Here is a 27,639-nt window from a genome sequence, read left to right on the forward strand (position 1 = left end):
GGCTCACTGCAAACTCTACCTCCCAGGTTCAAGCAATTCTCCTGCCTCAGGCTCCTGAGTAGCTGGGATTACAGGTGCACGCCACCATGCCCAGCTAATTTTTGTATTTTTAGTAGAGACGGGGTTTCACCATGTTGGTCAGGCTGGTCTCAAACTGACCTCGTGATCCACCCGCCTCGGCCTCCCAAAGTGCTGGGATTACAGGCGTGAGCCACTGTGCCCGACCATGTTCATCTCTCTTAATCCTCATAACCACCCTTGAAACTGTACCACACTAGTATCACAGATCAAGAGATGGGCTTAGAGTAGATTAAAACAAAAAACAACCAACCCTAGATTACCTATCTTGAAAGTGGCAAAGCCTAGGCCGGGTGCGGTGGCTCATGCCTGTAATCCCAGCACTTTGGGAGGCTGAGGTGGGTGGATCACGAGGTCAAGAGATTGAGATCATCCTGGCTAACATGGTGAAACCCCGTCTCTACTAAAAATACAAAAATTAGACGGGCGTGGTGACGGACGCCTGTAGTCCCAGCTACTTGGGAAGCTGAGGCAGGAGAATGGCATGAACCTGGGAGGTGGAGCTTGCAGTGAGCCGAGATGGCCCCACTGCACTACTCCAGCCAGGGCGACAGAGCAAGACTCCATCTCAAAAAAAAAAAAAAAAAAAGAAAAAGAAAAGAAAGAAAGTGGCACAGCTTCTACTGAAAGCCATCTTTTCTCCAAAAAATCAATATAGTCCCCACCTGTTGTAAGCGGGGCTCTGTGCTTGTCTGTCTGTGTCCCTACAGCCCTCTGCACACCCTCTCGTAAGGTATTCATCACCCCACTGCACCTAATAGCGAGGCAGTGTATCACAGGCTTGGCATCTGGCTGGGCTCAAATCCTATCCACCGCACACTTCGCATGCCTGTGCCTCCGTCTCCTCAGAGGCTAACTGGTGATAATCAATAGTGCCTACTTCACAGATTGGAGAATTAAATGAGATAATACATGAAAAGCACCAAGCACAGTGTGCTAATGTGGCATATAGTAAGATCTCAATGCCCGTTAGCTGCTGTTATTCTACTACTAGCCCACATTTTGGGAGCACTTCCTATGTGCCAGGAACTTTGTACTAAGCGCTTCATGTGTGTCTTGCTTAACTCTCACAACAACTCCGTGAGGTAAAAACGGGGCAGAGAGGAATAATGACTTGCCCAGAGCAAATGGAGTTGCTAGGTCAAAGGATATATGCATTTAAAAATTCTGACATATTACCAAATTCCTCTTCATAGGGATTATGTCAATCCATACTCCCTCCAGCAATATGGCATAAATGCCAGTTTCCTGTGGCCTTGTCAACACGATAGGTTAACAAACATTGGAAGTTTTGCCAATCTGATTAGGTGAAAATGCCTTCTTTAGTTTGCGCTTCTCTGATCATGAAGGAAGCTGAGAAACTCTACCTATGCTTCAGAGCTATTTGCATTTATTCTATTGTCTGCTCATTTTTCTTTTGTTTTTTTTTTTTTTTTTGAGACGGAGTCTCGCTCTGTCGCCCATGCTGGAGCGCAATCTCGGCTCACTGCAAGCTCCGCCTCCCAGGTTCACGCCATTCTCCTGCCTCAGCCTCTCCGAGTAGCTGGGACTACAGGCGCCCGCCACCACGCCCGGCTAATTTTTGTGTATTTTTAGTAGAGACAGGGTTTCACCGTGGTCTTGATCTCCTGACCTCATGATCCGCCCACCTCGGCCTCCCAAAGTGCTGAGATTACAAGCGTGAGCCACCGCGCCCGGCCTGCTCATTTTTCTATTGGGTTGTTGGTTTTTTTCATATCCGTTTCCAGGAACTCTATATATTAGGAAGATTAGTCCTTAGAGATGAGTTTCAAAGCTTTTCTGTTTTCATTTCTTTTTTTTTAAAGACATCTACAGCCTTAAAAAGTCTATAGAACTTTGATTTGGCTTATGGTGTTTTGGTCTTATTTTGTTAATCTTGTTTGACACTGAATTTATCAATCTTCATTTATGATTCCTGGATTCGGGGTCCAAATTACAGGGATTTAAAGGAATTGCCCACATTTCCTTGTAGTGTTTTTATGGGTGGTTTTTTGTAGCTTTTTTTTTTTTTTTTACACTTAGATCATTATCTATTTTGAAATATATGTTGGCTTATGGTGTGAGATATAGACTCAATTTTACTTTTTCCGGAGGTTACTCAGTTATTCCAATACTATTTAATGAAGAGTCTACCTTTTTCTCACTGGTTCTGGATGCCACATTTGCCATACTAGATTGTCGTATATATTTGAGTCTACTTTTGGACCTTCTATTCTGCTTGACTGGCCTATTCAGCATCAAAATGACAGTTTTAACTATTATGGTTTTATAATGACTTTTAATATCTGCTAGGATTAAATACCTCTTCCCCTTGTCCCCTGCATCACTGCCCCCTCACCCCCACTGCCTACCAGCATCTTCCAGCTATTGTATCCCTGTGTAAACTTTCTTTTTTAACCCTCTTGGTATGTTTTCTTAGGATGACATTACATCTTTTTAGCAACATTATATTTTTAATTTAACTTAGCACTGTTAGTTTTATGTCACTGCTCCTGTGTTAAGAACTTGGTGTATCTTTCAATTTATTCCAGTTTCCTTCTGTGTCCTTCACAGTACTTTCAAAGTTTTCTTTATCCTAGGCCTTGTATACGTTTTCTGTTAAGTTTACTCCTGGTAATATTTTAAGGTTAAAACCTTTTAAAGAAACTGAGGTTTACTTTCTTCAGGTCACTCCAATGTTTTGGATACTCACACAGAAGCTCCCTATTTAGGACAGCAGAGAAGCCCCAAAGCCAGCAGTTGGCAGACCTGTGCACGTGCAGGTCTTTCACATCATGCTTCTTGTTGGATATTCGTATGCAATCAACAGTCCCCAGTTGCATCTCCATGCTGCAGCTAAAGAAAACATAAGCTCCCTTTTTCTCTACCCTCCAATATACTTCCTTCCAATAAGGAGACCCAATCCTAAACCTTAAGCTAGAAGCCATCTTCGAGGAACAGATGTGCAGTCTGGTGATCATTACACCCAATCACTGATTCCTCTCAACTGTTTTGCTTCCCTTATCACCTTTACCCACTGATCCTTAGACCAGCTTTTGTTTATCTGCTAGGTTTTGGCTTTAATTCTTTTTGGTTTTTAGATTCTAAGGCCTTTATCCCCCGCTACAGAGACATTCTTCCAAATATTGCCTGTGACTTGGCCTGATCCCAAAAAGATGAATACGAATTATTTCTGTAGTGCAGCAAGCTGACTGGAGTTTGAATTGGAGCTCTATAATCATGTAAGGTAGGTCTGGGGCTAGTCTCCTCATCTGAGTCTAGTCTCTTTTGTAAAATGGACATGACCACCAGCCTCATTGGGCCCTTGAGAATGGCAGCTGAGTTTCCTGTAATAAAAAAGCACCTAGCAGAGTCTTAAGGAATGTCACTCGCTCCCCTAGGGCTTTCTAACACCTTCTTCCTGCTCTGAACCTTTTAGCTGGGATATTACAGCATTTCCCAGCCATTTTCTTTCTTTCAAATTCTCCACTGTACTGTGGCTGAACAGCTCACCAGCTGAATGACCCATCTAACTGGATGCTATCCACAGGTTTAGTTTCCTAAGGACTATACTGATCTGGCTCACCCAGCCCTTTAACAGTCTCAAGACCTTGACAGAGGATCCTGTGAGCAGTGGTCTTTAGAGGTCAAGTCCTGATGCAGAACCAGTCCATGGGAGGCCATGCCCCTCCCCTTTGCTTCCTGATGGCCCCAATGTCACTCACATGAAACAAAGAGGGTTTCTTCAAGGGTCCAGAATACTAAGAACACAAGTCTATCAATTCTCTAATATACGCCACTGGATGTGGTACCTGTGTCCTTGAAAACATCTCAGCAACATTAACGTACATAGAGCCCTTTGCATATCTCTAACAGCTCCTGTGTTGTTCTGCAATCCTGTTCACATGCTGGCTGTGAGTTCCTGGAGTTCTCTTTCATCTCTCTATTGCCCAGTACCTAGCACAGGTCCTGGCAGAGTAAGTGTTCAACAAATATTTGCTGGCTGACTTTCAGCCACATACTCTGATGGAAGCCTTCATTTAGGTCTCTGGATTTAAGGCTCTATGTATACGCCCAGCTTAGCTTGGAGACTTACTTAGAATGATTAAACGCACAAACACATACAAACGTTTAAATCAGGAGAGACCCAAAATATTTTATTTCCCATGCAGAACACTTGCCCAAAGATTCAAAGAGGAGAAATAAGAATATCCTCTAAGCTGTGAAGAATGCAAATGCTTACATCAACAAATAATTCTATATAATAGCTAAATGTCACTAAAATATTGAAAAATCAACCTATAGTGTCAAAAAAATGTTAGCTCTTTGATTATTACCATGAGAGGGGCAGCAGACCAGCAGTTCACCACTCTCTGTGATTTGGAATTTCTTTGGAATAGGTTATCTTGAGGAGCGGATGGTTACCTAGGTAAGCAAGATACAAGTACATAAAGGAAGGGCGAAAACATGAGGCAAACAGTTCAGAACCTTCTCTTTTCATCTTTTTTTATTTTAAATTACAAAGGATGTTGCATACACTGATGAATCTGTATCTGACTAGAAGTGCTCAGGGGTGGGAAGGTGACAGAAAACAAAGGCAAAATTTGCATTGCCTTTCCATCTGAAATGAAAAACTGCACAACTATTAACCAACATTTAATAGGATAATTTTTAAACAGCTCATGCGTCAACAAGGTAAAGTTCTTTCTAGACAAGAGACAAGACTGAATCCAATAAAAAGTGTCATAGCTCCAGTTGGGAGAGAAAAAAAAAACAACTACAGAATATTTATGATAGCATTACAAACAGGATCCTACGCAACTATGCAAAAGAGGTTGCTACATTGTATGAACAAATGCTTTGAATTCTTGCCCTTCCACTCTTCTCTTGTGACTTCTGTGCTGTCAGCCCTAGTATCGCTGTCAACCACAATACTAAGCTGTAGGACAAATCCTAGGAAAAGAAGGTAAAAAAGCAGGCAGTGGAATACAGTGTCATAAAAATGGGTGGAAAGGCAGATACAGTACACACATACACATTTCTGTTATTTGGTTCTGAAAAAAACAAAGGGCGAAGGGCAAGACATAGTAATCAGTCCTGCTCCTATCCACCCAGAATTTAATTAACTACACCATTGTGTTTACATTGTTATGAAAGAGGCAAACCGAACCTAGTTCACCCAAACTTGGCACATTGAAATACCCAACTTTGATGTTCTTCACTAGTTACCAAGTCTTCAATTCCAAAATACTGTTTGGAAGTAGTTTTAAGGTTCTATCCCCTCACTACTACCTCCAAAACTCTCTAAACAAAAATGGCAATTTGGCCTAGCTCAGTTCCTAGGTGTAATTTCTACGATTTCAGTCAGTTTATTAAGCATGAGGACTATGCTTCAACACATAATCCCATTTGCCTATGGAAGTGTGTAACTTTCAGTAGTACATTTTCATCATCTTTCCCCAACATGCTTATTCCTTAAAACGAAACAACCATTCCTACAGTTGACATTCATTGTTACATCCCAATGTGTTTGAAGTATTAAAAAAACATGGAGTCGTCTTCTCATAATGCCCTTATTAAGATTACAAAGATTACAAAAGAATCCACAAGTATTACGGCACTGTGTGAGACTTATTTGTCATGATCGAAGGGAAGAACAAGACTGCAGTTCTGTGCAAAGTTGTGGAAATGGCCTCAGTTCCATGGGAAATGGTATTCCACAACAGACTTCACTAGAAGGATAATTGAAACCTTTTACTTTAACACTGAAAGCATAATTCAATGCATTCTCAAAATTCAAGTTTCAAGATATGGAGAGATGCTAACATTCTGTTACATAATTAACTAGAAAATACTTGAACAGAATTTTAGGAAACTATATAAAGAAAGGGAACATAAGTTTTTGTTAATTCTTGCTGAAGGCAACTTGAATTCATTTCTTATAACATTAACTAATCTTAGCAGCTAAATTTTTTTAAATGTGTGGAATAAAGAAAAGCACATCCATTCTTGACATTTTGGTGAATAAACTAACAGCTTTATTAATGAAGGCAAACATCAGATCATTGTATGAATATTATATATATATATATAAAAAGAAATCCAAACTAACAGCATTGTATTTCAAAAGTACTGTACTTCTGTTTCTTTTAAAGAGACTTGTCATCTGTTTTTATAAAACAAAATGGGTACTCTTCTCCTAAAAAATCCTGGAAAAATGAAATAGTCAATTTCAAGCTGATGAATTGAACACACCTTTCTTTAAATGCAGACTATTGCTAGGAAGCAAATAAAGTCAAGCATCAGAAAGAAGATGTATGAGAAATGCATGAAAGTCAGAGAAAAGGGATGTAGTGAAATTACTGCTAATCCTTCCCCCTTATATTCAAAGACCATCCAAAACTGGTCTTTCATACAAATATAAAATAACTATAAAGACAGGGAATTTGAAACCATACCCATCTGAAATCCTTCATGATGCTTTTGTAATAGTTCTGATTCTTTTACCAAAAAGGTCAAAGTTAAAGATGTAGGAAGTGGAAGGGAATGAAGACGTTTAGTTTTAAATGTACAAGTAAGGCACAATATAAAGCCACATCATAATCTGTCATGAAGGATATAGGAAAGGACAAGAATCATACATGGTACAGTAGAACAAGCAATTATATTGACTGGAAAAGTGTGGCACCCAATTCAAAACTCAGACAAGATCTTAACAAGAGCGACTGGACAGCATGCTTTCATATGGAGACAAACTCTATAAAGAATCCAGTGTATCTGAAACTAAGAAAAAAGGTTTTTGTTTTTTTTAAATCATAGTAGTACTAGAGTCAAAGTTTATAATTGCTTTGGAACAATGGGTTTACTTGAGGTGAATTCACAATGCCTTCACTTAAAGTAAGATTCTGGACTTCATTATGAGCTATCTGTATACCATGTATGAACACAGAAAACCTTTAGAGAACTCTTCTCTAATGATCTTCACCCAAAAATACATGCCACAATTTTCAAAAACAGAACATGTACAATTGTTGGGGTTTTTACATTACCCTTATAAGATTGGTTTGTGTGATACACTAAACGTATATATTTTAATGACAATAGAGGAAGCAGATTATTACTGGCATTAAAGTACAACCATTTCTAGACGGTTTTAAATGCCACAGAGTCCCCTGGTTAAAATGTAAAGCTGCACAGCTTGCCTATGTCATCTTTATGATAAAGTTAAAACAGCAAGAGGATTTAACTTTCACTCTACATTTTACTGCCAGGTTTTTATATAGATCAAGTATCGCTGCAGCATTCTGACCAGCCCAGATTTAGCAGCAAATGGCAGGAATCATATAAAATGCAATTTTTTTTAACAAAGTGCTTTTCTAAGATATACATACATATATAAATAGGTACAAAATAAAGTGTCAACATTAAAAAGCTCAACTATTTAAAAGCTTTTAACTATTTAACTTAAGTAGTACATATAAAACACTGAAACTCAAGAATATGGAATCTACTAAACAGATTCAAAGTCTTTTTTTTTTTGAAATGCAAGACCAAAAAATCAAATTCTGGTTTTCAGACAGGAAAAAAGTATCAAAAACCAGAATTCCTAACAGAGCAGCTAGAAAGGGGCAATTTTATAAACCTCATCAGCTGAATATCATGAGGTGATTTTCACCTGATTGCAAAACTGCCATAGTTTGAAACACTTTCAATTTACCAGACACTCTGTCAAGACTTCATATACTTCCAACTTGCAAGCCTGTGCTTTGCCTTCTCCCACCTAAAAAGGAAAAGCTTTAAACGATGAACTTACATTCTATTAAACCATTACACTTGAGCTTATCATCTGTTTAGCATGAATGTATTAACCAGGTACATTTCCACCAAACACATAGAAAAATCTTGTGCATCACAGTTCAGCTACGGTGGTAAGACAATCCTTACAATCCTCCTTGGATTTCTTTTTTAAGATGTCAAAGAAGCAGGTAAGCAACATTGTTCATTTGTTACTGGGTGCTCTAGATCAAACCTTCACAAGCTATAGCTTCATATGCTATAGCTTACAAATGGGGCATCAAAGTAAAAGAAAAGAACAAATTATACTTTGACACTTTATAGTCAAAGTATAATTAAAAAATAAATCCTACAGTGGGTAATGGAGAAATATTTTTCCAGCAGCTATGCCTGAAATTTTTGGTATTTTTTTCCTTGCTAAATATGCTTTTTTTCTTTTTTTAGTTTTTAAGCCACCAGTTTTCAGAGTTCAAAACACAAGATTTAAGAATAAAACAGTTAAGAGAGACAGGATGGAAAAATCTGTGGGGGAAGGTTTATAATGCTGCCTTGACATAAGAAATTTCTCATCAAGAGGTAAAGCTTGAACACAGTTAACACACTGACTAATGAAGCTGTTTTATATGAGCAAAAAAGAGCACCTAAAAACTAAACGTGTTAATGTTTCTCAATTCTAGAAACTATAGAAGAATAAGTCACATGTTAAGTTTGAAGAAGCTAGTTTGAAAATACCTGTACAAAAATATAAAAATCTATAAATTGTTTTTGTTTTAAGCCTGTGTTGATCTTTGAAAATATTACATGCACAATAATACATCAATTGGAAAAGTGGCAACTAAAGAATTAGATATTTTTAGCTTTTTTCTTTCTTTACATATATATATATACATAATACAATAAAAATAATCTATTTTGTTGTCTGGTGGAAGTATACTACAATAAGCTAAATAAACATTTTAATTTTCAAAGTCAAAAACTATTTTACCAATAGCTTACTAAAATGAAATATATTAAAATTTCCTACAATAAGTGCAGAAATAAAAGACATCTAAATGGCCACCAACTTATCTACTATGGAAGCGAACTAGAGGAACAGCAAAATAATATTTGTATGTATGGATGCTCCTTCTGTAGATAATTGGACCCAAACAGAAATAAAATTCACAGTTCAGTAAGATCCCTAACCCTGACCTTTTTTTTTTCTTTTTTTTCTCCTTTTTTTCATACATTCATACAGTATCATGTAAGCTGTGCAAAACTTTACTTAGACTGGCAGTTTGCCATATCAGTTGCATTTGTCTTTGGTACAAAAAATAAAACAATCGCAATAATGTGCAAGTATTTGTCTTCTTCCGGTCAAGTACCGAAATATGAGTTTTCTAAAGCCATCTTTTTTTTGTTGTTTTTTTGTTTTGTTTTTTATACAATACACAGACTCTGTGGCATATATCTACATTTCAACATAGTCCTATATACATTCAAAAAATCTGAAAAAGAGTTGGAACAAAAAACATTTAAACCCCATAATTTTTCCATCTATATATCTTGTTTTTTCTCATTAGGGTTTTCATCATACAAAATATTACCAGTTTTATAGTTTCCCCAAAATACAAGGCACAAAGAATATGCTTTTTTTTTCTTACTTGCACAGACATTTGTGTGTATATATATATATATATATATTTATATATATCATCTTGAGCTCTGACAATGAACATCTAATATGGCCCACAGGCACAAGTGCTGGGTGTGCCATATTCAAGTGAGATTAATGGTTGTGGAAAATTAGAACAAAAAGCAGTAATTCTAAAAACAATTTAAACTGACTGTTTAAAAAAACGCTTCCTCAATTTTTTTGTGTGGTTCAGAGCATAAATCTGCCACAATACTTGGCATTTTACTATTTCACTCCTCCAAAATGTTTTGCTTTAACAGATTTTTGTAATCTGTATCTAAACATTTACTTAAACGTATGATTTTCAATTCTGATGCCAGTAGCAGTTTTAATCATGGTTTATGCTCTGAAAATGCAATAATCAAGTATTTTGGATCATGCTTCACTTATGCTACTTAGTTATTAAAACAATGTAACCTAATTGTAAATGTTTACATAATGCTAACTGACATGCAAAACAGAATGAAAATTTACAATGGATAACGTGACAAAACGCAGACATTTCTGACCAGTGGTCCAATGAGGCTGATTACACCTTTGATGTTGGTATCCTTAATCCTACAAGGCCTCCAGTGGGATTCCCTTCTGCAGTCTTCTCTAACACTTGGTTAACAAATTCTGAGGTTTGCCCAGCAACTGGTAGACCTGAAGAGAAGAATAAAAGGCACATCTAGACACAGAAATGGAAGGCCATGAAGGGAAGGGAAGGAGCTGGTAACAACTGAGGTTCAGGTGTGGCCCTCAGCTTGATACTGGTCCCAAATGAATTCCCTGGCACTTGTTATTGCAGCTCAGAAAACAATGCTACCCTTCATATTACTGTCTAAAATTTTAAGATTAGAAGAGTCAAACCAAGAATAGCCATGAAAAATCATAAACCAACATTTAAAGTGAGGTAGATGACAAGTGTAACAGCCCAAATAACAGTCCAAACCCAAACCCAAAGCCTGCCAGCAGGCACTGCTTCCCATGCCCTGGTTTTTCCCTGTTCTCTCAGCCAGTCTCTTCCAATTACTCTAAACTCACCAAGTCCCATGGGTGGGTTTCACCCATGAAACTGAAAATACAGACCTGCAGGATGTTTTGGGTCATTTTTATAATTACTGGATACAGTTTAAGTTTCCTTTTCTTCATTTAAAAAAGTGAATGAATGAATAAGAAATGTTGGAAGAGAAGAGGGAGAAAGGTGGGAGCAGCATAAGTATGTAGATTTTCTCATCTTCCTCATCTTCCATAGTAAGACCAAAAGATAAAATCAGTAAATCAAATAACAGAGGTATAAGCACATTTTTTAAAGTATTAAGAAAAATAAAAAGGATGGGAATAGAAATATATTTGTCAGCTAGGCGCGGTGGCTCATGCCTGTAATCCCAGCACTTTGGGAGGCTGAGGCAGGCGGATCACCTAAGGTTGGCGGATCACCTGAGGTCGACAGATCACCTGAGGTCGGGAGTTCGAGACTAGCCTGACCAACATGGAGAAACCCCGTCTCTACTGAAAACACAAAATTAGCCAGGTGTGGTGGCACATGTCTATAATCCCAGCTACTTGGGAGGCTGACGCAGGAGAACCGCTTGAACCCGGAGGGTGGAGGTTGCGGCAAGCCGAGATTGTGTCACTGCACTCCAGCCTGGGCAACAAGAGTGAAACTCTGTCTCAAAAAAAAAAAAAAAAAAAAAAAAAAAAAAAGCAAGGAAAAGAAAGGGAGAGGAGGGGAGGGGAGGGGAGGGAAAGGAAAAAGAATTTGTCAGCCGGGTGCAGTGGCTCACACCTGTAACACCAACACTTTGGGAGGCCAAGGCAGGCAGATCACCTGAGGTCAGGAGTTTGAGACCAGCCTGGCCAACATGGTGAAATCCTGTCTCTACGAAAAATACAAAAAATTAGCCAGGCATGGTGGCGGGCGCCTGTAATCCCAGCTACTCAGGAGGCTGAGGCAGGAGAACTGCTTGAACCCAGGAGGCGGAGATTGCAATGAGTCAAGATTGTGCCACTGCACTCCAGCCTGGGCAACAAGAGTGAAACTCCATCTCAAAAAAAAAAAAAAAAAAAGAAAGAAAGAAAGAAATATATTTGTCATTGCTCATAGGAAGAAGACAAAAGATATCATAAAAAATATTGGCCGGGCGTGGTGGCTCAGGCCTGTCATCCCAACACTTTGGGAGGCCGAGGTGGGCAGAGCACAGGTCAGGAGTTTGAGACCAGTCTGGCCAACAAGTTGAAACCCTGCCTTTACTAAAAATACAAAAATTAGCTGGGCATGGTGGCAGGTACCTGTAATGCCAGCTACTCAGGAGGCTGAGACAGGAGAACCACTTGAACCTAGGAGGCAGAGGCTGCAGTGAGCTGAGATTGCACCATTGCACTCCAGCCAGGGTGACAGAGCAAGACTCCATCTCCAAAAAAAAAAAACGTGTGTGTGTATATACACGTATATACATGTATATATACGTACACATATATATATATACACATACACACACACAAGCTTAACCATGTGATCAAACTTAGCATGACCAAATGAGACAATCTGATATTAAGTGCCTCTTGACTGATGGAATGAAAAGGATGTATGATGCATTCTTACCAGAAAATCTAACTGCATTTAGTCATGAAGAAACAGATAAATCCAAATGTTGAGACATTTTACAAGACCTGGATTTTTCATAAAAATAAAATAAGATGGGGAGGAGACTGATGTAGACTAAAGAAAACAAAAGAAGAGATATAACTAAATGCAATGCATGATCCTCGACTGGATCGCACACAAAAAAACAAAACCAAAAAAATGCTATAATGGACATTATTGAGACAACTGGGAAAATGGATTCCATATTAGATATTATATCAATGTTGAAGCACTAGGATGTGACACTGGCATTGTGGCTAAGACAATGTCCTTGTTTTCAAGCAATACAGGCTAAAATAGTTAGAGATAAAGAATCATGATTTTTACGAGTTATTTTCAAATATTCCCTGTCCAAAATATACATGTAGATAGAGGTAGAAATAAAGCAAATGTAGCAAAATATTAACAACTGATGAGGGCTGGGTGGGGTGGCTCATGCCTATAATCCCAGTGCTTTGGGAAGCTGAGGCGGAAGGATCACTTGAGCCTAGCCTGGGCAACACAGCAAGAACTCGTCTCTACAAACATAAAAATAAGTTTGCTGCTGGTCACGTGAGCTGGCTCATGCCTGTAATCCCAGCACTTTGGGTGGCCAAGGTGGGTGGATCACATGGGGTCAGGAGTTTGAGACCAGTCTGGCCAACATGGTGAAACCCTCTCTCTACTAAAAATGCAAAAACATTAGCCAGGCATGGTGGTGTACACCCAGTGACTTGGGAGTCAGCTGAGGCAGAAGAATCGCTTGAATCTGCCAGGCAGAGGTTGCAGTGAGCCAAGATCACGCCACTGCACTCCAGCCTGGGAGACAGAGTGAGACTCCATTTCAAAAATAATAATAAAAATAAAAATAAATAAATTAGCTGGACATGGTGGCACACATCTGTAGTCCTAGATAATTGGGAGTTGGTGCTGAAAGATCGCTTGAGTCCAGGAGTTGGAGGCTGCAGTGAGCTATGATAGCACCACTGCATTCCAGCCTGGGTGACAGAGCGAGACTGGTTTCTAAAAAAAAAAAAAAAAGCAATGAATTTTAAAAAACAACGAAAACAATTGGTGAATCTAGTTGAACGAAACATATATGTTCATCATAGAATTCTTTCTCCTTTTCTATAGGATTAAAATCTTAAATGAAAAGTTGACAGACAAAATAAGTATACATTTTATGTTACAGTTAAAAGCCAACTCACAAGGTAAAAACACAAAGCTTTGCAAATTATCAGAGGATACAAACAAAAGTGAAACCATAATGGATCATATAAAGGCAAAAAAAGGCCACATAAACAAACTCTAGCAGATCTTTTGATGACAGCACTAAAACCAAACATAGATCAATATTTTTAAAACTGAGCTAAACTCACCTATTAAAGTACAACCTCCAGAATAAATAACAAAGAAAATCCAAATACATGCTACACAAAAAAATCTAGGCCAAGCACGGTGGCTCACTCCTGTACTGTAATCCCAGCACTTTGGGAGGCCGAGGTGGGTGGATCATGAGGTCAGGAGTTTGAGGCCAGCCTGAACAACATGGTGAAACTCCATCTCTACTAAAAATACAAAAATTAGCCAGGTGTGGTGGCATATGCCTATAATCCCAGCTACTCAGGAGGCTGAGGCAGGAGAATCGCTTGAACCTGGGAGGCGGAGGTTACAGTGAACCGAGATCACGCCATTACACTCCAGTCTGGGCGACAGGGCGAGACTCTGTCTCAAAAAAAAAAAAAAAAAAAAAAACTAAGAAAAAATTCTCTGATATCTGAATTAAAATTAAGCTAAATTTTAATTTAACTAAAATTTTTTTTTTTTTTTTTTTTTTTTTTGAGATGAGGTCTGTCACTCAGGCTGGAGTACAATGGCACAATCTTGGCTCACTGCAGCCTCCATCTCCTGGGCAAAAGTGATCCTCTCGCCTCAGCCTCCTGAGAAGCTGGGATTACAGGCTTCCATCAACATGCCTGGCTAATTTTTTGTACTTTTTTTTTTTCTAGAAATGGGGTCTCCTTATGTTGCCCAAGCTGGCTTCGAACTCCTGGGCTCAAGTGATCCTCCCACCTTGGTCTCCCAAAATGTTGAGATTATAGGCATGAGCCACTGCACCTGGCTAAAACGTTTTAAAAAGGTGTAAGTAATATAAAATGATTCAGAAGGATTGAAAATAAAAGAGTAGACAAAGGAATACCAAACAAATATAAATATTATAAACAATACCAAACAAATATAAGAAAGCTGCACTCATAATACCAGACAAGAAGTGTACTTCGTGATGATCAAAATTGTAATTCATAATGCAGATTTAGTACTAATAAATACTATTCAAACATCCTGACATTCAGAAGCAAAAACACAGAAAATATGAGATGAAACTGAAATACATTACTGGGAACTTTTCTCAGTTCTACACAGAGTAAATGGACTGCCACCTGCCCCCCCCAAAAAAAGAAAAAGCTTAATTAAAAATACCTAGTCAATATGTGGGAATCTTATTATAAAATAGAAAATACATCTTCTTTTAAAACTCCCACAGAACATTAAAAACTGTAATCTTATATTAGGCAACCAAGAAAATCTCAATAAATCCACAAAAAACTAGAGGTCAGTAATAAAACTAGAAAACAATAATCCCTACCTGCTGGGGGAAATTTTAAATCTCTCTCAAAGAATTCTTGGGTTAAAGAGTAAATCAAACCTAAAATTTCAAAGTATTCAGAAAACAATAAAAATGACAAATCAGAACTTACGTCAGAATTTAAATCAGCTAAAGTAGCTCTAAGAAGAAAATTCAAAGGCTGTTATTTACATGAATGGTCAAGAAAGAATAAAAAAAAAATTAAGCATCTAACAACTCAAGAAATTAGAACTGGTAAGTTAAGAGCTGGTTTTGGGGGGAGAAAGTCGAATAACCTATAATGAATCAAGAAATAAGGGAGAACAGACACAAAATAAGAAATGAAAATGGAACACTAACAACAGATACAGAAGAAATAAAAAATCAAACAAAAATGCTTTGCTCACTTTTAAGAAATTTGAGGCCCAGGAGGAAGTAATTTTTCAGGAATACGTAAATTATCAAAAATGACTCCAGAAGAATTTGTAACCTGACAGAGAAATTACCTTTAAGAAAAATAAACTCTCCTTCCTTCCTTCCTTCCTTCCTTCCCTCCCTCCCTTCCCTCCCTCCCTCCCTCTCCCTCCCTCCCTCCCTCCTCCCTCCCTCCCTTCTTGCTTTCTTCTTTCTTTTCTTCCCTCTGTGGCTCACGCTGGACTACACTCGGCTCACTGCAGACTCCCTGCGTCCGGCTCCCGTGATTCCCTGCCCTGGCCTGCGGGCTGCCTGGGATTGCCGGCGCGCGCCACCACCCCTCCCTGGTTTTTCTCCTTTGGCTGGAGACGCGGTTTCGCCATGTCGGCCGGGCTGGTCTCCAGCTCCTGACCTCGAGTGGTCTGCCCGCCTCAGCCTCCCGAGGTGCTGGGACTGCAGACGGAGTCTCGCTCACTCGGTCCTTGGAGTTGCCCGGGCTGGAGTGCGGTGGCGTGGTCTTGGCTCGCTGCAGCCTCCGCCTCCCAGCCGCCTGCCTTGGCCTCCCAGGGTGCTGGGATTGCAGCCTCTGCCCGGCCGCCGCCCCGTCTGGGAGGTGGGGAGCGTCTCTGCCCGGCCGCCCACCGTCTGGGTTATGAGGAGCGCCTCTGCCCGGCCGCCCATCGTCTGGGATGTGAGGAGCGACTCTGCCCGGCCGCCCCGTCCGGGAAGTTAGGAGCCCCTCTGCCCGGCCGCCACCCCGTCTAGGAAGTGAGGAGCGTCTCTGCCCGGCCGCCCCGTCTGGGAAGAAGTGAGGAGCGCCTCTGCCCGGCCGCCCCGTCTGGGAAGTGAGGAGCGCCTCTGCCCGGCCGCCCCGTCTGGGATGTGAGGAGCGCCTCTGCCCGGCCGCCCCGTCTGGGAAGTGAGGAGCGCCTCTGCCCGGCCGCCCCGTCTGGGAAGTGAGGAGCGCCTCTGCCCGGCCGCCCCGCCTGGGAAGTGAGGAGCGCCTCTGCGCGGCCGCCCCGCCTGGGAAGTGAGGAGCGCCTCTGCCCGGCCGCCCCGCCTGGGAAGTGAGGAGCGTCTCTGCCCGGCCGCCCCGCCTGGGAAGTGAGGAGCGTCTCTGCCCGGCCGCCCCGTCTGGGAAGTGAGGAGCACCTCTGCCTGGCCGCCCCATCTGGGATGTGGGGAGCACCTCTGCCTGGCCGCCCCATCTGGGAGATCTACCACAGAGGCCAGAAGCAATGTGGGGGCTAGACATGGTGGCTCACGCCTGTAGTCCCAGTACTCTGGGAGGCCGGGGCGGGTTGATCACTTGAGGCTAGGAGTTCGAGACCAGCCTGGCCAACATGGCGAAACATATGAAAAATACAACTGACAAACCAACCAAGCAACAACAAAACAGGTCTACCCTGGAGTCATACTCTAATTTTTTCTATTTTCCTCCCTTTCTGATCCTTTATCCCACTTTCTTTTTCTTCCTCTTCCTTCTCCTTCTTCTTTGTCAAATAGAGGACTGAGTTATTATCATTGATCCATACAAAGTCCCTCTCTCATTTATTTTCTTTAATTCCCACCCATCATTTCTATTCCCCGTCTTCCCATGTGCAACCATCCTAATATGTTTGATATGCATCTTTTTGTTTGTATGTACTTTTAGAAAATGTTTATTGTTTTGTGTGCAATAAAAAAATTAAAAAAAAAAGATGACATGATGACAGAAGGCAAAAAAAAAAAAAAGAAAAAAACTCAGGCCGGGCGCAGTGGCTCACGCCTGTAATCCCAGCACTTTGGGAGGCTGAGGTGGGTGGATCATGAGGTTAGGAGTTTGAGACCAGCCTGGCCAAGATGGTAAAACCTCGTCTCTACTAAAAATACAAAAATTAGCCGGGTGCGGTGGCATGCGCCTGTAGTCCCAGCTACTTGCTAGGCTGAGACAGGAGAATCGCTTGAACCTAGCAGGCAGAGGATGCAGTGAGCCGAGATTGTGCCACTGCACTCTATCCTGGGTGACACAGCGAGACTCCATCTCAAAAAAAAAAAAGAAAGAAAGAAAAGAAAAATAAACTCAGCTAGGCTCAGTGGCTCATGACTATAGCACTTTGAGAGGCTGAGGCGGGAAGATCACTTGAGGTCAGGACTCTGAGACCAGCCTGGCCAACATGGTGAAACTCCGTCTCCATTAAAAATACAAAAATTAGCTGCACATGGTGGCACATGCTACTCAGAAGGCTGAGGCATAAGAACCACTTGAACCCAGGAGGCGGAGGTTGCAGTGAGTCAAGGTAGTGCCACTGCACTCTAGCCTGGGTGACAGAGGGAGACTGTCTCAAAAAAAAAAAAAAAAAAAAAAAAAAAAAAAAACTCCAACCCATTTAAACTGGTCCAGGGGCAAATTCTGGGAAGACAGCTGTATAGTTGTTGTTGTTTTTGAGAAAGGGTCTCACTCTGTTGCCCAGGCTGGAGTGCAGTGGTGCAATCACTGCTCATTGAAGCCTTGAACTTCCAGGTTCAGGCTGGTCTCGAACTCTTGACCTCAATCGATCCTCCCACCTCAGCCTCCCAAAGTGTTGGGATTACAGGCATGAGCCACTGTGCTCAGCCACCACACAGATTTTTAATCTTCATTTCCCCATATAAAAACAGAGCAACTAAATGGCAAAACCATAAACCCATGAAAAATATTTACAAGTGATAAGGTATCCCTAGGAACATTCAAGAAGGTGGGAAAAACTACCAAAAACTTTAAGACATGTATGGCAACAGCATTATCAATATTTATCAATATTTATGTGGATGGGCCAAAAGGAAGTAATGGACATGAGAACAAAAAAAAATTTCTAAATAGCCAATAGGTTACCCACTGGCAAGTACAGCGGAGTCAACTTGAGAACTGCAGCTAAGGCTGTGAGGGATTTTCTCCAACCCAATATTGAATACGAGGTGAGTACAAGGAGCCCACAGTCAGAAGTGAAGGGGCCCACAGTTGAGCCTCTGTGAACTCTGAAAATGGACCAGCCAGGACTCTTGCAGGACAGGAGCAAGCCGTGATAAAAAAAAAAAAAAAAAAAAAACTGGCCAGGTGCAGTGGCTCAGGCCTGTAATCCCAATACTTTGGGAGGCCAAGGCGGGCAGATCACTTGATGTCAGGAGTTTGATACTAGCCTGGCCAACATGGTGAAACCCCATCTCCAGTAAAAACACAAAAATCAGCCGGGCATGGTGGTGAGTGCCTGTAATCCCAGCTACTGGGGAGGCTGAGGCAGGAAAATCGCTTGAACCTGGAAGGCAGAGGCTGCAGGGAGCCAAGATCACACCACTGCACTCCAGCCTGGGCGACAGAGTGAGACTCTGTCTCAAAACAAAACAAAAAACCCTGGGGTTGAAATTAAAATCAAGCAAGAAAGGAACTAAAGATATGAAACAGAGATGGTCCAAATAAAATGAGGGAGGAGAGCAGAACAAGAAATCTCAGAAAGCCAGGTGCCATTTTTTTGTTTTTGTTTCAGAGATGGGTTGCCATGTTGCCCAGGCTGGTCTAGAACCTTGACCTCACACGATCCTCCTGCCTCAGCCTCCCAAGTGACTGGGATTACAGGAAAAAGCCACCAAATCTGGCGTGCCATGTTTTTTTGTTTTGTTTTGTTTTTTTGAGAAGGAGTCTCGCTCTGTCGCCCAGGCGGGAAAGCAGTGGTGCAATCTTGGCTCACTGTAACCTCTGCCTCCTGGGTTCAAGCAATTCTCCTGCCTCAGCCTCCCAAGTAGCTGGGACTACAGGCACGTGCCACCATGCCCAGCTATTTTTTTGTATTTTTAGTAGAGACGGGGTTTCACCATGTTAGCTAGGGTGGTCTCAATCTCCTGACCTCGTGATCTGCCTGCCTCGGCCTCCCAAAGTGCTGGGATTACAGGCGTGAGCCACCGCGCCCAGACACCATGTTTTTAAATGTTAACTGAAAAACGGAGACTCTGTGAAAAAAGAAAAGCTATTCTGAACCAAACCTTCTTTTAAAAGTTCAGAGGAACTAATTTCACATATATACGAACAACAGAGAAGTATCAAGGTCAGAATCCCACAACTTTTTCTAAGAAAAAAGAGAATAAAAGAAAGAAAATGGCACGACACATGAAAGAACATAAATCAGAAATAGAATAACTAAGAAATAAGGTGACAGAATTCAGAAAAGAATTAGAAATACAGGGGAAAATTCCTGAAATTAAAAGGAACCTAAGATCAGCAAGTAATGACAGCAAATGCTTTAAGAGAAACAGAAGGTAAAAAGGAGAAATAATGTTAGAAATGAAGAGATAAAAATGATTCAAGAAAAACTGACACAAGGCAGGAAGATCATTTGAAGTCAGGAGTTCGAGACCAGCCTGGCCAACATGTTGAAACCCCACCTCTACTAAAAAATACAAAAATTAGCCAAGTGTGGTGGCGGGTGCCTGTAATCCCAGCTACTCAGGAGGCTGAGGCAGAAGAATCACTTGAACCTGGGAGATGGAGGCTGCAGTGAGCTAAGATTGTGCCACTGCACTACTGCCTGAGTGACAGAGCAAAACACTGTCTCAAAAAAAATAAAAAAAAAGAAGAAGAAGAAAAGAGAAAAGAAAGACAGACAAATACTAAAGATGGGCCAAAAAGAGCCAATCTATAGATAATAAGAGTCCCTACAGAAGAAAAGCAAAGCAAGGGAACAGATCAAACACTAAAAACATTTGAAAGTACATATTGAAAGAACACAGTATAAACATAAAAATGTCAAATAAAAATGACCAACTCTAGATATAACCTAGTAAAATTACTGGTATTTAAAGAAAAAATCCTTTTGGCACCTAGGCAAAAACAGCAAAGTACTTATAAGGAAAAAATAATTAGTCAATATTGGCTTTTCTTTTTTCTTTCCTTTTTTTTTTTTTTTTTTTTTTTTTTTTTTGGAGACAGTTTTGCTCTGTCACCCAGGCTAGAGTGCAGTGGTGTAATCTTGGCTCACTGCAACCTCCACCCCTCCTGCATTCAAGCGATTCTCCTGCCTCAGCCTCCCAAGTACCTGGGATTATAGGCGCCTGCCACCATGCCCAGCTAATTTTTGTATTTTTAGTAGAGACAGGGTTTTACTATGTTGGCCAGGCTGGTCTCGAACTCCTGACCTCAAGTGATCCGCCCGCCTTGGCCTCCCAAAGTGTTGGGATTACAGGCATGAGCCACCAACACCCAGCCAGTATTAGCTTTTCTACAGCAACACTTTATGCCAAAAGAAAATGGAGACTCATATTCAAGATACTCAAGGAAAGAAAATACGAGTTGAGGATTTTATACCTGGTAAAACTGACTTTCAAGTGTAAAGGAGTACATAAGCTTACCAAACATATAGATGTTTACATTAAAAAATAAAAAGGTAAAAATAACTTTTTCTTGTAATGTTAAATTTCCCCCTGTAGCTAATAAAGGAAGAATAAAAATGCTTTTAAAAATAAAAGGAAAGAAAAGAAAGAAAGGCTATGAAAGAATACATAAAAAATTAAAATAGCACCAACCCATTTGAAGAAAAAGTCAAGCACAGAATTAATCCATATGGAAGCAGGAGGTAAGTGATTGCTGAGGAAAATACTGGCGTTTAGGGTCTACTCTTCACCGGATTGTTTTCAATATAAATATAGTTTTGTTCAAGAAAAACATTTGACCTTTTATTGTGTAAATTTAATTTTGGGGGTTTTCGTGGGTCGTATAATGCTGGATGCCTTGGATGCTACTGTCTGTCAGTGACTTTCTCCTATAGCAGCTGAGCTGATTCTCATGTCTATGTCTATACTAGCTAGCTCTCTCTTCCCCCCTGTCGGCTCTCAGTTGGCCTGACGTCTAGATCCCTGCCTCTCTGATCCTCCCCACATTGTGCAATCTGTTCAGGGATGGGAAACCAGAGAGCCAAGTTTGTGGGAATCCTGTGAAATGCATTACTGAGTAAAACAAGTAAGAATCTCTACACTAAAGTGCAAACTGCAGGCTTGACAGCTCTGGGACCTTTTGTCCTCCATGAAAGGTTAAAGTTGCTAGAAGTTTGTTTTTCTTAAATGTTAAAATAGTTTCATGATTAAGTCTAAATTACAAATTGTGGTCACCTGCAACACATGTTTATGAACACTAAATCTCAAAAGATAAAATTACTCATAAAGGAGAGTAATTACAATGAGAGCACTTGAGTTTTTCCTTAAACTAAAAGAACTTTTAATATCCCCTTAAATTGTACATCTTATACATGTTATTAATTGTTATGAATTTATCTCGTATTCTTCTTACCGAGAGTATCTTTAATGAGGATTTCAAGCTTCTGCCCCATGTTGGGTCCTCTCTCATCTCTTGGATTCTGTACCCGATTTACAATCTCTTGCTTGATGGAGTTGATTACAAACAATAAATTATCTGTAAGACAGAACAAAACACTTGGAATATGTCACTATCATGAAAGACTTTCCTTTTAATTATGTAATAACAGATAATTAAGAAATGGAGAATGTGTAAGAAAGCATTAAGCAGTGATGATTATAAGCAGCTCCTATCCAAAGAGACTTAATTTCAAATGATGTGGCACTTGTTTTTTAAAAGTATCTCAAGATTAGCCAGGTGCAGTGGCTCACACCTGTAATCCCAACACTTCGGGAGACCAAGGCAGGTGGATTGCATGAGGTCAGGAGTTTGAGACCAGCCTGGCCAAACAGTGAAACCCTGTGTCTAATAAAACCACAAAAATTAGCCAGGTGTGGTGGCATGTGCCTATAGTCACAGCTATTCCAGAGGCTGAGGCAGGAGAATTACCCTAACCTAGGGGGTGGAGGTTGCAGTGAGCCAAGATCTTGCCACTGCACTCCAGCCTGGGCGAGAGAGCAAGACTCCATCTCAAAAAACAACAACAACAGCATCAAACAACAACAACAAAAAAACCCTCAAGATTACTGGGTATGCACTTTTGATAACACACCATAGCCAGGTGTGGTGGTGTACACCTGTAGTCCCAGCTACTTGGGAGGCTGAGGCAGGAGAATGGCTTTAGCCCAGGAGTTGCAGGCAGTTGCACTAGGATGGTGACTGTGAATAGCCGCTGTGCTCCAGCCTAGGTACCACAGTGAGACCCCCCCACCCAACTAAAAAAAACGGCAAGGAAAAAAGACAACACACTGTAGACATGCATCGATGTCCACTATCCTGTAAGCAACTTGCCCTACTTGTCTTCATTGCTTTAAGACCTGATAGTGCCTGCTATATTGAATCATAGGACCTTAGTAAATATTTATTAAATAAATCAAACCAAGTCCCTCAAAAACAAAAGCTTTAAAAACAGATTTCCCCACCTTGAAAAGCTTTAAAACAAAACAGAACAAAAAGCAAGTTAAGGCCGGGCACGGTGGCTCACATCTGTAACCCCAGCACTTTGGGAGGCCAAGACGGGAGGATCACAGGGTCAGGAGATAGAGACCATCCTGGCTAACACGGTGAAACGCTGTCTCTACTAAAAATACAAAAAATTAGTTGGGTGTGGTGGTGGGTGCCTGTAGTCCCAGCTACTCAGGAGGCTGAGGCAGGAGAATGGCGTGAACTCAGGAGGCAGAGCTTGCAGTGAGCCGAGATCACACCACTGCACTCCAGACTGGGTGACAGAGCAAGACTCTGTCTCAAAAAAAAAAAAAAAAAGCAAGTTAACTCAATGTAAGTAAAGGAGGGAAATAATAATAAAGAGCAGAAATGTATGTAACAGTAAACAAATACACAATAAGGAAAATTAACAAAGCCAAAAGCTGGTTCTTTGAAATGATCAACAATACTGACAACCCCCCACCCAGGTAGATCCATCATGAAAAATAAGAGACAACACCAATCACTCATATCTGTAACGACAAAGGTGTTATCACTTTAGAATCTATAGATATTAAAAGGATAATAAGAAACTATGGTGCTAACAAATTTAACAACTTGGGTGAAATGAACAAATTTCTTGAAAACACAATTTAAAATCCATATAAGAAGCCAGGAAGGCCGGGCACGGTGGCTCACGCCTGTAATCCCAGCACTTTGGGAGGCCCAGGCAGGTGGATCACCCGAGGTCAGAAGTTCAAGACCAGCCTAGCCAACATGACGAAACCTCATCTCTAATAAAATATAAAAATTAGCTGGGCTTAGTGGCAGGTGCCTGTAATCTCAGCTACTCAGGAGGCTGAGGCAAGAAAATCGCCTGAACCTGGGAGGCAGAGGTTACAGTGAGCTGTGATTACACCACTGCACTCCAGCCTGGGCAACAAGCAAGACTCCGTCTCAAAAAAAAAAAAAAAAAAAAAAAAAAGAAGAGGCTCAGGCACAGTGGCTCACATCTGTAATCCCAGCACTTTGGGAGGCCGAGACAGGTAGATCACTTGAGGCCAGGCGTTCCAGACCAGCCTGGCCAACACAGTGAAACCCCATCTATACTAAAAATAAAAATAATTAGCCAGGCATGGTGGCGCATGCCTGTAATCCCAGCTACTCAGGAGACTGAGGCATGAGAATTGCTTGAACCTGGGAGGCAGAGGTTGCAGTGAGCTGAGATCGTGCTACCGCACTCCAGCCTGAGCAACAGAGTGAGACACTGTCTCAAAAAAAAAAAGAAAGAAAGAAAAAGAAAATCCATACAAGAAGAAATAAAGCATCTGAATAGCTTTTTCTAGTAAAGAATTGAAATTACCAAATATCTTCCCCAAAAAAAGAACCTAGAAGGTTTTAATAGCAAATTCTATCATAAATACAGTGAAGAAATAAAATTGATCTTATAAAACTTTGTCAAACAAAAAAGAAAGAGAGATCATGGTCCAATTAATTCTACAAGGCCAGTATAGCCCTAATACTAAAACCTTATAAAAAAAGAAGATAAAAATCATAGACCAATATCCCTCTTGAATGTAGACATAAAATCCTTAACAAAGCATTAACAATGGAATCCAACATATAAGAATAGAATAATATGAAATATTAGCAATAGATTCCAATATAAAAAGGAAGATATATCATAACCAAGTAGTGTTTATTCCAAGAATGCAAGGTTGGCTTAACATCCAAGTATTAACAAATGTAACTGGCCACTTTAACAGGTGAATATGTGATGTATTAACAAAATAAAAGAGAATAATACATGATTGTTCCAATAGATGCAAAAAAATCAACACCCATTCATAATAAACAAAACTAGAAATAGAAGGAAATTTTCTCAAAATGATAAAGGGCATCTCATCTACAAAAAAGCACAACACAAACATCATACCTAAGATAAAATGTTTCCCCTGAGATTGTAAACAAGGCAATCACCACTCTATTTAATATTGTGGCTGTTCTAGACATTTTGATAAGGCAGAAAAACAAAAGCCATAAAGATCAGAAAGGAAGAAATAAAACCATTCCTATTTGCAGATGATGGACTCTGCCAGCAGAAAATCCCAGGGAATCTACATACCTACTACTGGAACTAAGAGTAATACACAAAAATATGTTTTATATATTAATACCAAAGAACTCAAAAATAAAATTTCAAAAGCAATTCCATTTACAGAAGCACTAAAAAGCATAAAATACTCAGGACTACATCTAATAAAAGATGTTCAAGCACTACACTGAACACTGTAAAAGATGGCAGACAGAAACTAAAGAAGACTTAGCTAGATAGAGATACCAGGTCCATGGATTGGAAAACTCCATTTTAAGACAGTAATTCTCTCCAAATAGATCTAAAGATTCAAAGCAATCCCAATTAAAATTCCAGTAAGCTTTTCTGTAAAAGGCGATAAAGTAATTTGAAAATCTATATAGACATGCAAAAGACCTGTAATAGCCAAAACAGATTTAAATAAAAAGAGCAAAATTGGAGGTCTAACAAGAACTAGCCCTACCTGACTTAAAGATTTACAGTAATCAAGACAGTTCTGTACAGTGATCAAGACAATTTTCTATCTACATGACTGGGCGCAATGGCTCATGCCTGTAATCCCAGCTCTTTGGGAGGCCAAGATGGGATGACAGCTTGAGCCCAGGAGTTTGAGGCAAGACAGCGAGACCCCATCTATGTTTTTTTTTAATCTTTTTTCTTTTTCATAAATAATTTAAATAGAGACAGGGGTCTCACTATGTTGGCCAGGTTGGTCTTGAACTCTTGGCCTCAAGCAATCATGCAATCCTCCCAACTGACCTCCCAAAGTGCTAGGATTACAGGCATGAGCCACCATGCCCAGCCCCATCTCTATTAAAAAAAAAAAAAAGTTTTGTATCCACATAAAGGAAGATAAATGTATCAATGAAACAGAATACAATATCTAGAAGTAAACCCATAAATATATGGTCTATTGACTGAACAAAGGTGCAAAAACAATTCAATGGGGAAGGGAAAGTCTTTTCAATGTATGGTGCTTGATCAACCAGATATTTATATGGGAAAATATGAACATCATCTTTTACCTTATACCATATGCAAAAATTGACCTAAAATAGATCATAAGCCTAAATGCAAAACCTAAAACTATGTAAATGCTAAGAAAAAAAAAAATACAAGAAAAGATTTGTAAATGCTGGAGTTGGCAAAGGTTTCTTACAACACAAAACATCATGAAATGTAAAAAAAACTGACAAATTGATTCATCAAAATTAAAAATGTTTGATCTTTGAAAGATGCCAATGAGGGGCAGGCGTGGTGGCTCATGCCTGTAATCCCACCCAGCACTTTGGGAGGCCGAGGCGGGTGGATCACTTGAGGCCAGGAGTTCAAAACCAGCCTCGCCAACATGGCATAACCCTGTCTCTACTAAAGTTACAAAAATCAGGCCAGGTGCCGTGGCTCACGCCTGTAATCCCAGCACTTTGGGAGGCTGAGGCAGGCGGATCATGAGGTCAGGAGATCGAGACCATCCTGGCTAACATGGTGAAACCTTGTCTCTACTAAAAATACAAAAAAAATTATCTGGGCGTGGTGGCAGTCGCCTGTAGTCCCAGCTACTCAGGAGGCTGAGGCAGGAGAATGGCGTGAACCCAGGCGGCGGAGCTTGCAGTGAGCCAAGGTGGTGCCACTGCACTCCAGCCTGGGCAACAGAGTGAGACTTCGTCTCAAAAAAAAAAAAAAAAAAAATCAGTTGGGTGTGGTGGTGCACTCCTGTAATCCCAGCTATTTGGGAGGCTGAGGCACGAGAATCGCTTGAACCCGGGAGGCAGAGGTTGCAGTGAGCTGAGATCGCACCATTGGACTCCAGTCTGGACAACAGAGTGAGGAAAGATAAGAAAGATAGAAAGATGGAAGGAGAGGGAGGGGAGGGGAGCAGAAGAGAGGGAGATAGAAAGAGAGAGAGAGAGGGAGAGAGAGACAGAGAAAGAGAGAGGAGAGAGAGAAGGAAGGAAGGAAGGAAGGAAGGAAGGAAGGAAGGAAGGAAGGAAGGAGGAAGGGAGGGAGGGAGGGAGGGAGGGAGGGAGGGAGGGAAGGAGGAAGAGGGAAAGGAAAGGAAAGGAAAGGAAAGGAAAGGAAAGGAAGGAAAGGAAAGGAAAGGAAAGGGAAAGGGGAAAAGGAAAGGAAAAAGGAAAAGAAAAAGGAAAAGGAAAGGAAAAGATGCCAATGAGGAAAGCAAAAAGCCAAGCCAAAGAACTTATATCCAGAATAAAGAACATTTATTTATTTACTTACTTTTTTTTTTTTTTTTTGAGACAGAGTTTCACTCTTGTTGCCCAGGCTGGAGTGCAATGGCACAATCTCAGCTCACTGCAACCACACCTCCCGGATTCAAGTGATTCTCCTGCCTCAGCCCCATGAGTAGCTAGGATTACAGGTGCCCACCACCAAGCCTGGCTAATTTTTTGTATTTTTAGTAGAGACGGGATTTCACTATGTTGGCCAGACTGGTCTCGAACTCCTGACCTCAGGTGATCGACCCATCTCAGCCTCCCAAAGTGCTAAGATTACAGGTATGAGCCACTGCGACCGGCCCAGAATAAAGAAACTTTAGAAGAGAAACCAATTTTTTTAAATGGCAAAATATTTGAACAGACACTTCACAAAAGAAAACATGAACAGCCAATAAGCACAGGAAAGAGGCTCAATGTTATTAATCAGAGAAATGAAAAGTTAAGACCACAATGAGATACCATCACACACCCATTAGATTTGTAAAAATAAGAAGATAGGCCCTGCCATGTGTTGGCAAGGCTGTGGACCAACTAGAACCCTCCTACACTGCTTTTAAGAATGCAAAACGGCACAGTCAGTCTGGAAAACAGTTTCGCAGTTTCTTATAAAAGTAAATATACACTTATCTTATGAATCAATCATTCTACATCTGGGTATTTAACCAACAGAAAATAAAACATATGTCTACATATGAGTACTTGTACACAAATACTCATAGCCCCGTGGTTACAGCCAAAAACTTGAAACAACCTAAGTATCCATCAACAGGTGA

The 27,639-nt window shown here is 40.6% G+C and overlaps 1 protein-coding gene across 2 annotated transcripts in view; it reads right to left on the reverse strand.

Annotated features, from left to right (window-relative positions):
- Positions 1-4,570: 4,570 nt before the first annotated feature.
- CREBRF (CREB3 regulatory factor) overlaps positions 4,571-27,639 on the reverse strand; it is an 85,735-nt gene continuing 62,666 nt past the window's right edge. For both annotated transcript variants that reach the window (XM_030825010.1, XM_030825014.1), the window contains exons 8-9: positions 21,488-21,610; positions 4,571-10,192 (exon numbers count right to left, since the gene is read on the reverse strand). In XM_030825010.1, coding sequence (XP_030680870.1) covers positions 10,077-10,192; positions 21,488-21,610 — 239 coding nt within the window. In that variant the 3' untranslated portion in view covers positions 4,571-10,076. The remainder of the gene's footprint in view (positions 10,193-21,487; positions 21,611-27,639) is intronic.

Source organism: Nomascus leucogenys, chromosome 2 (genome assembly GCF_006542625.1).
Source record: "Nomascus leucogenys isolate Asia chromosome 2, Asia_NLE_v1, whole genome shotgun sequence".
Taxonomy (NCBI): Eukaryota; Metazoa; Chordata; class Mammalia; order Primates; family Hylobatidae; genus Nomascus; species Nomascus leucogenys.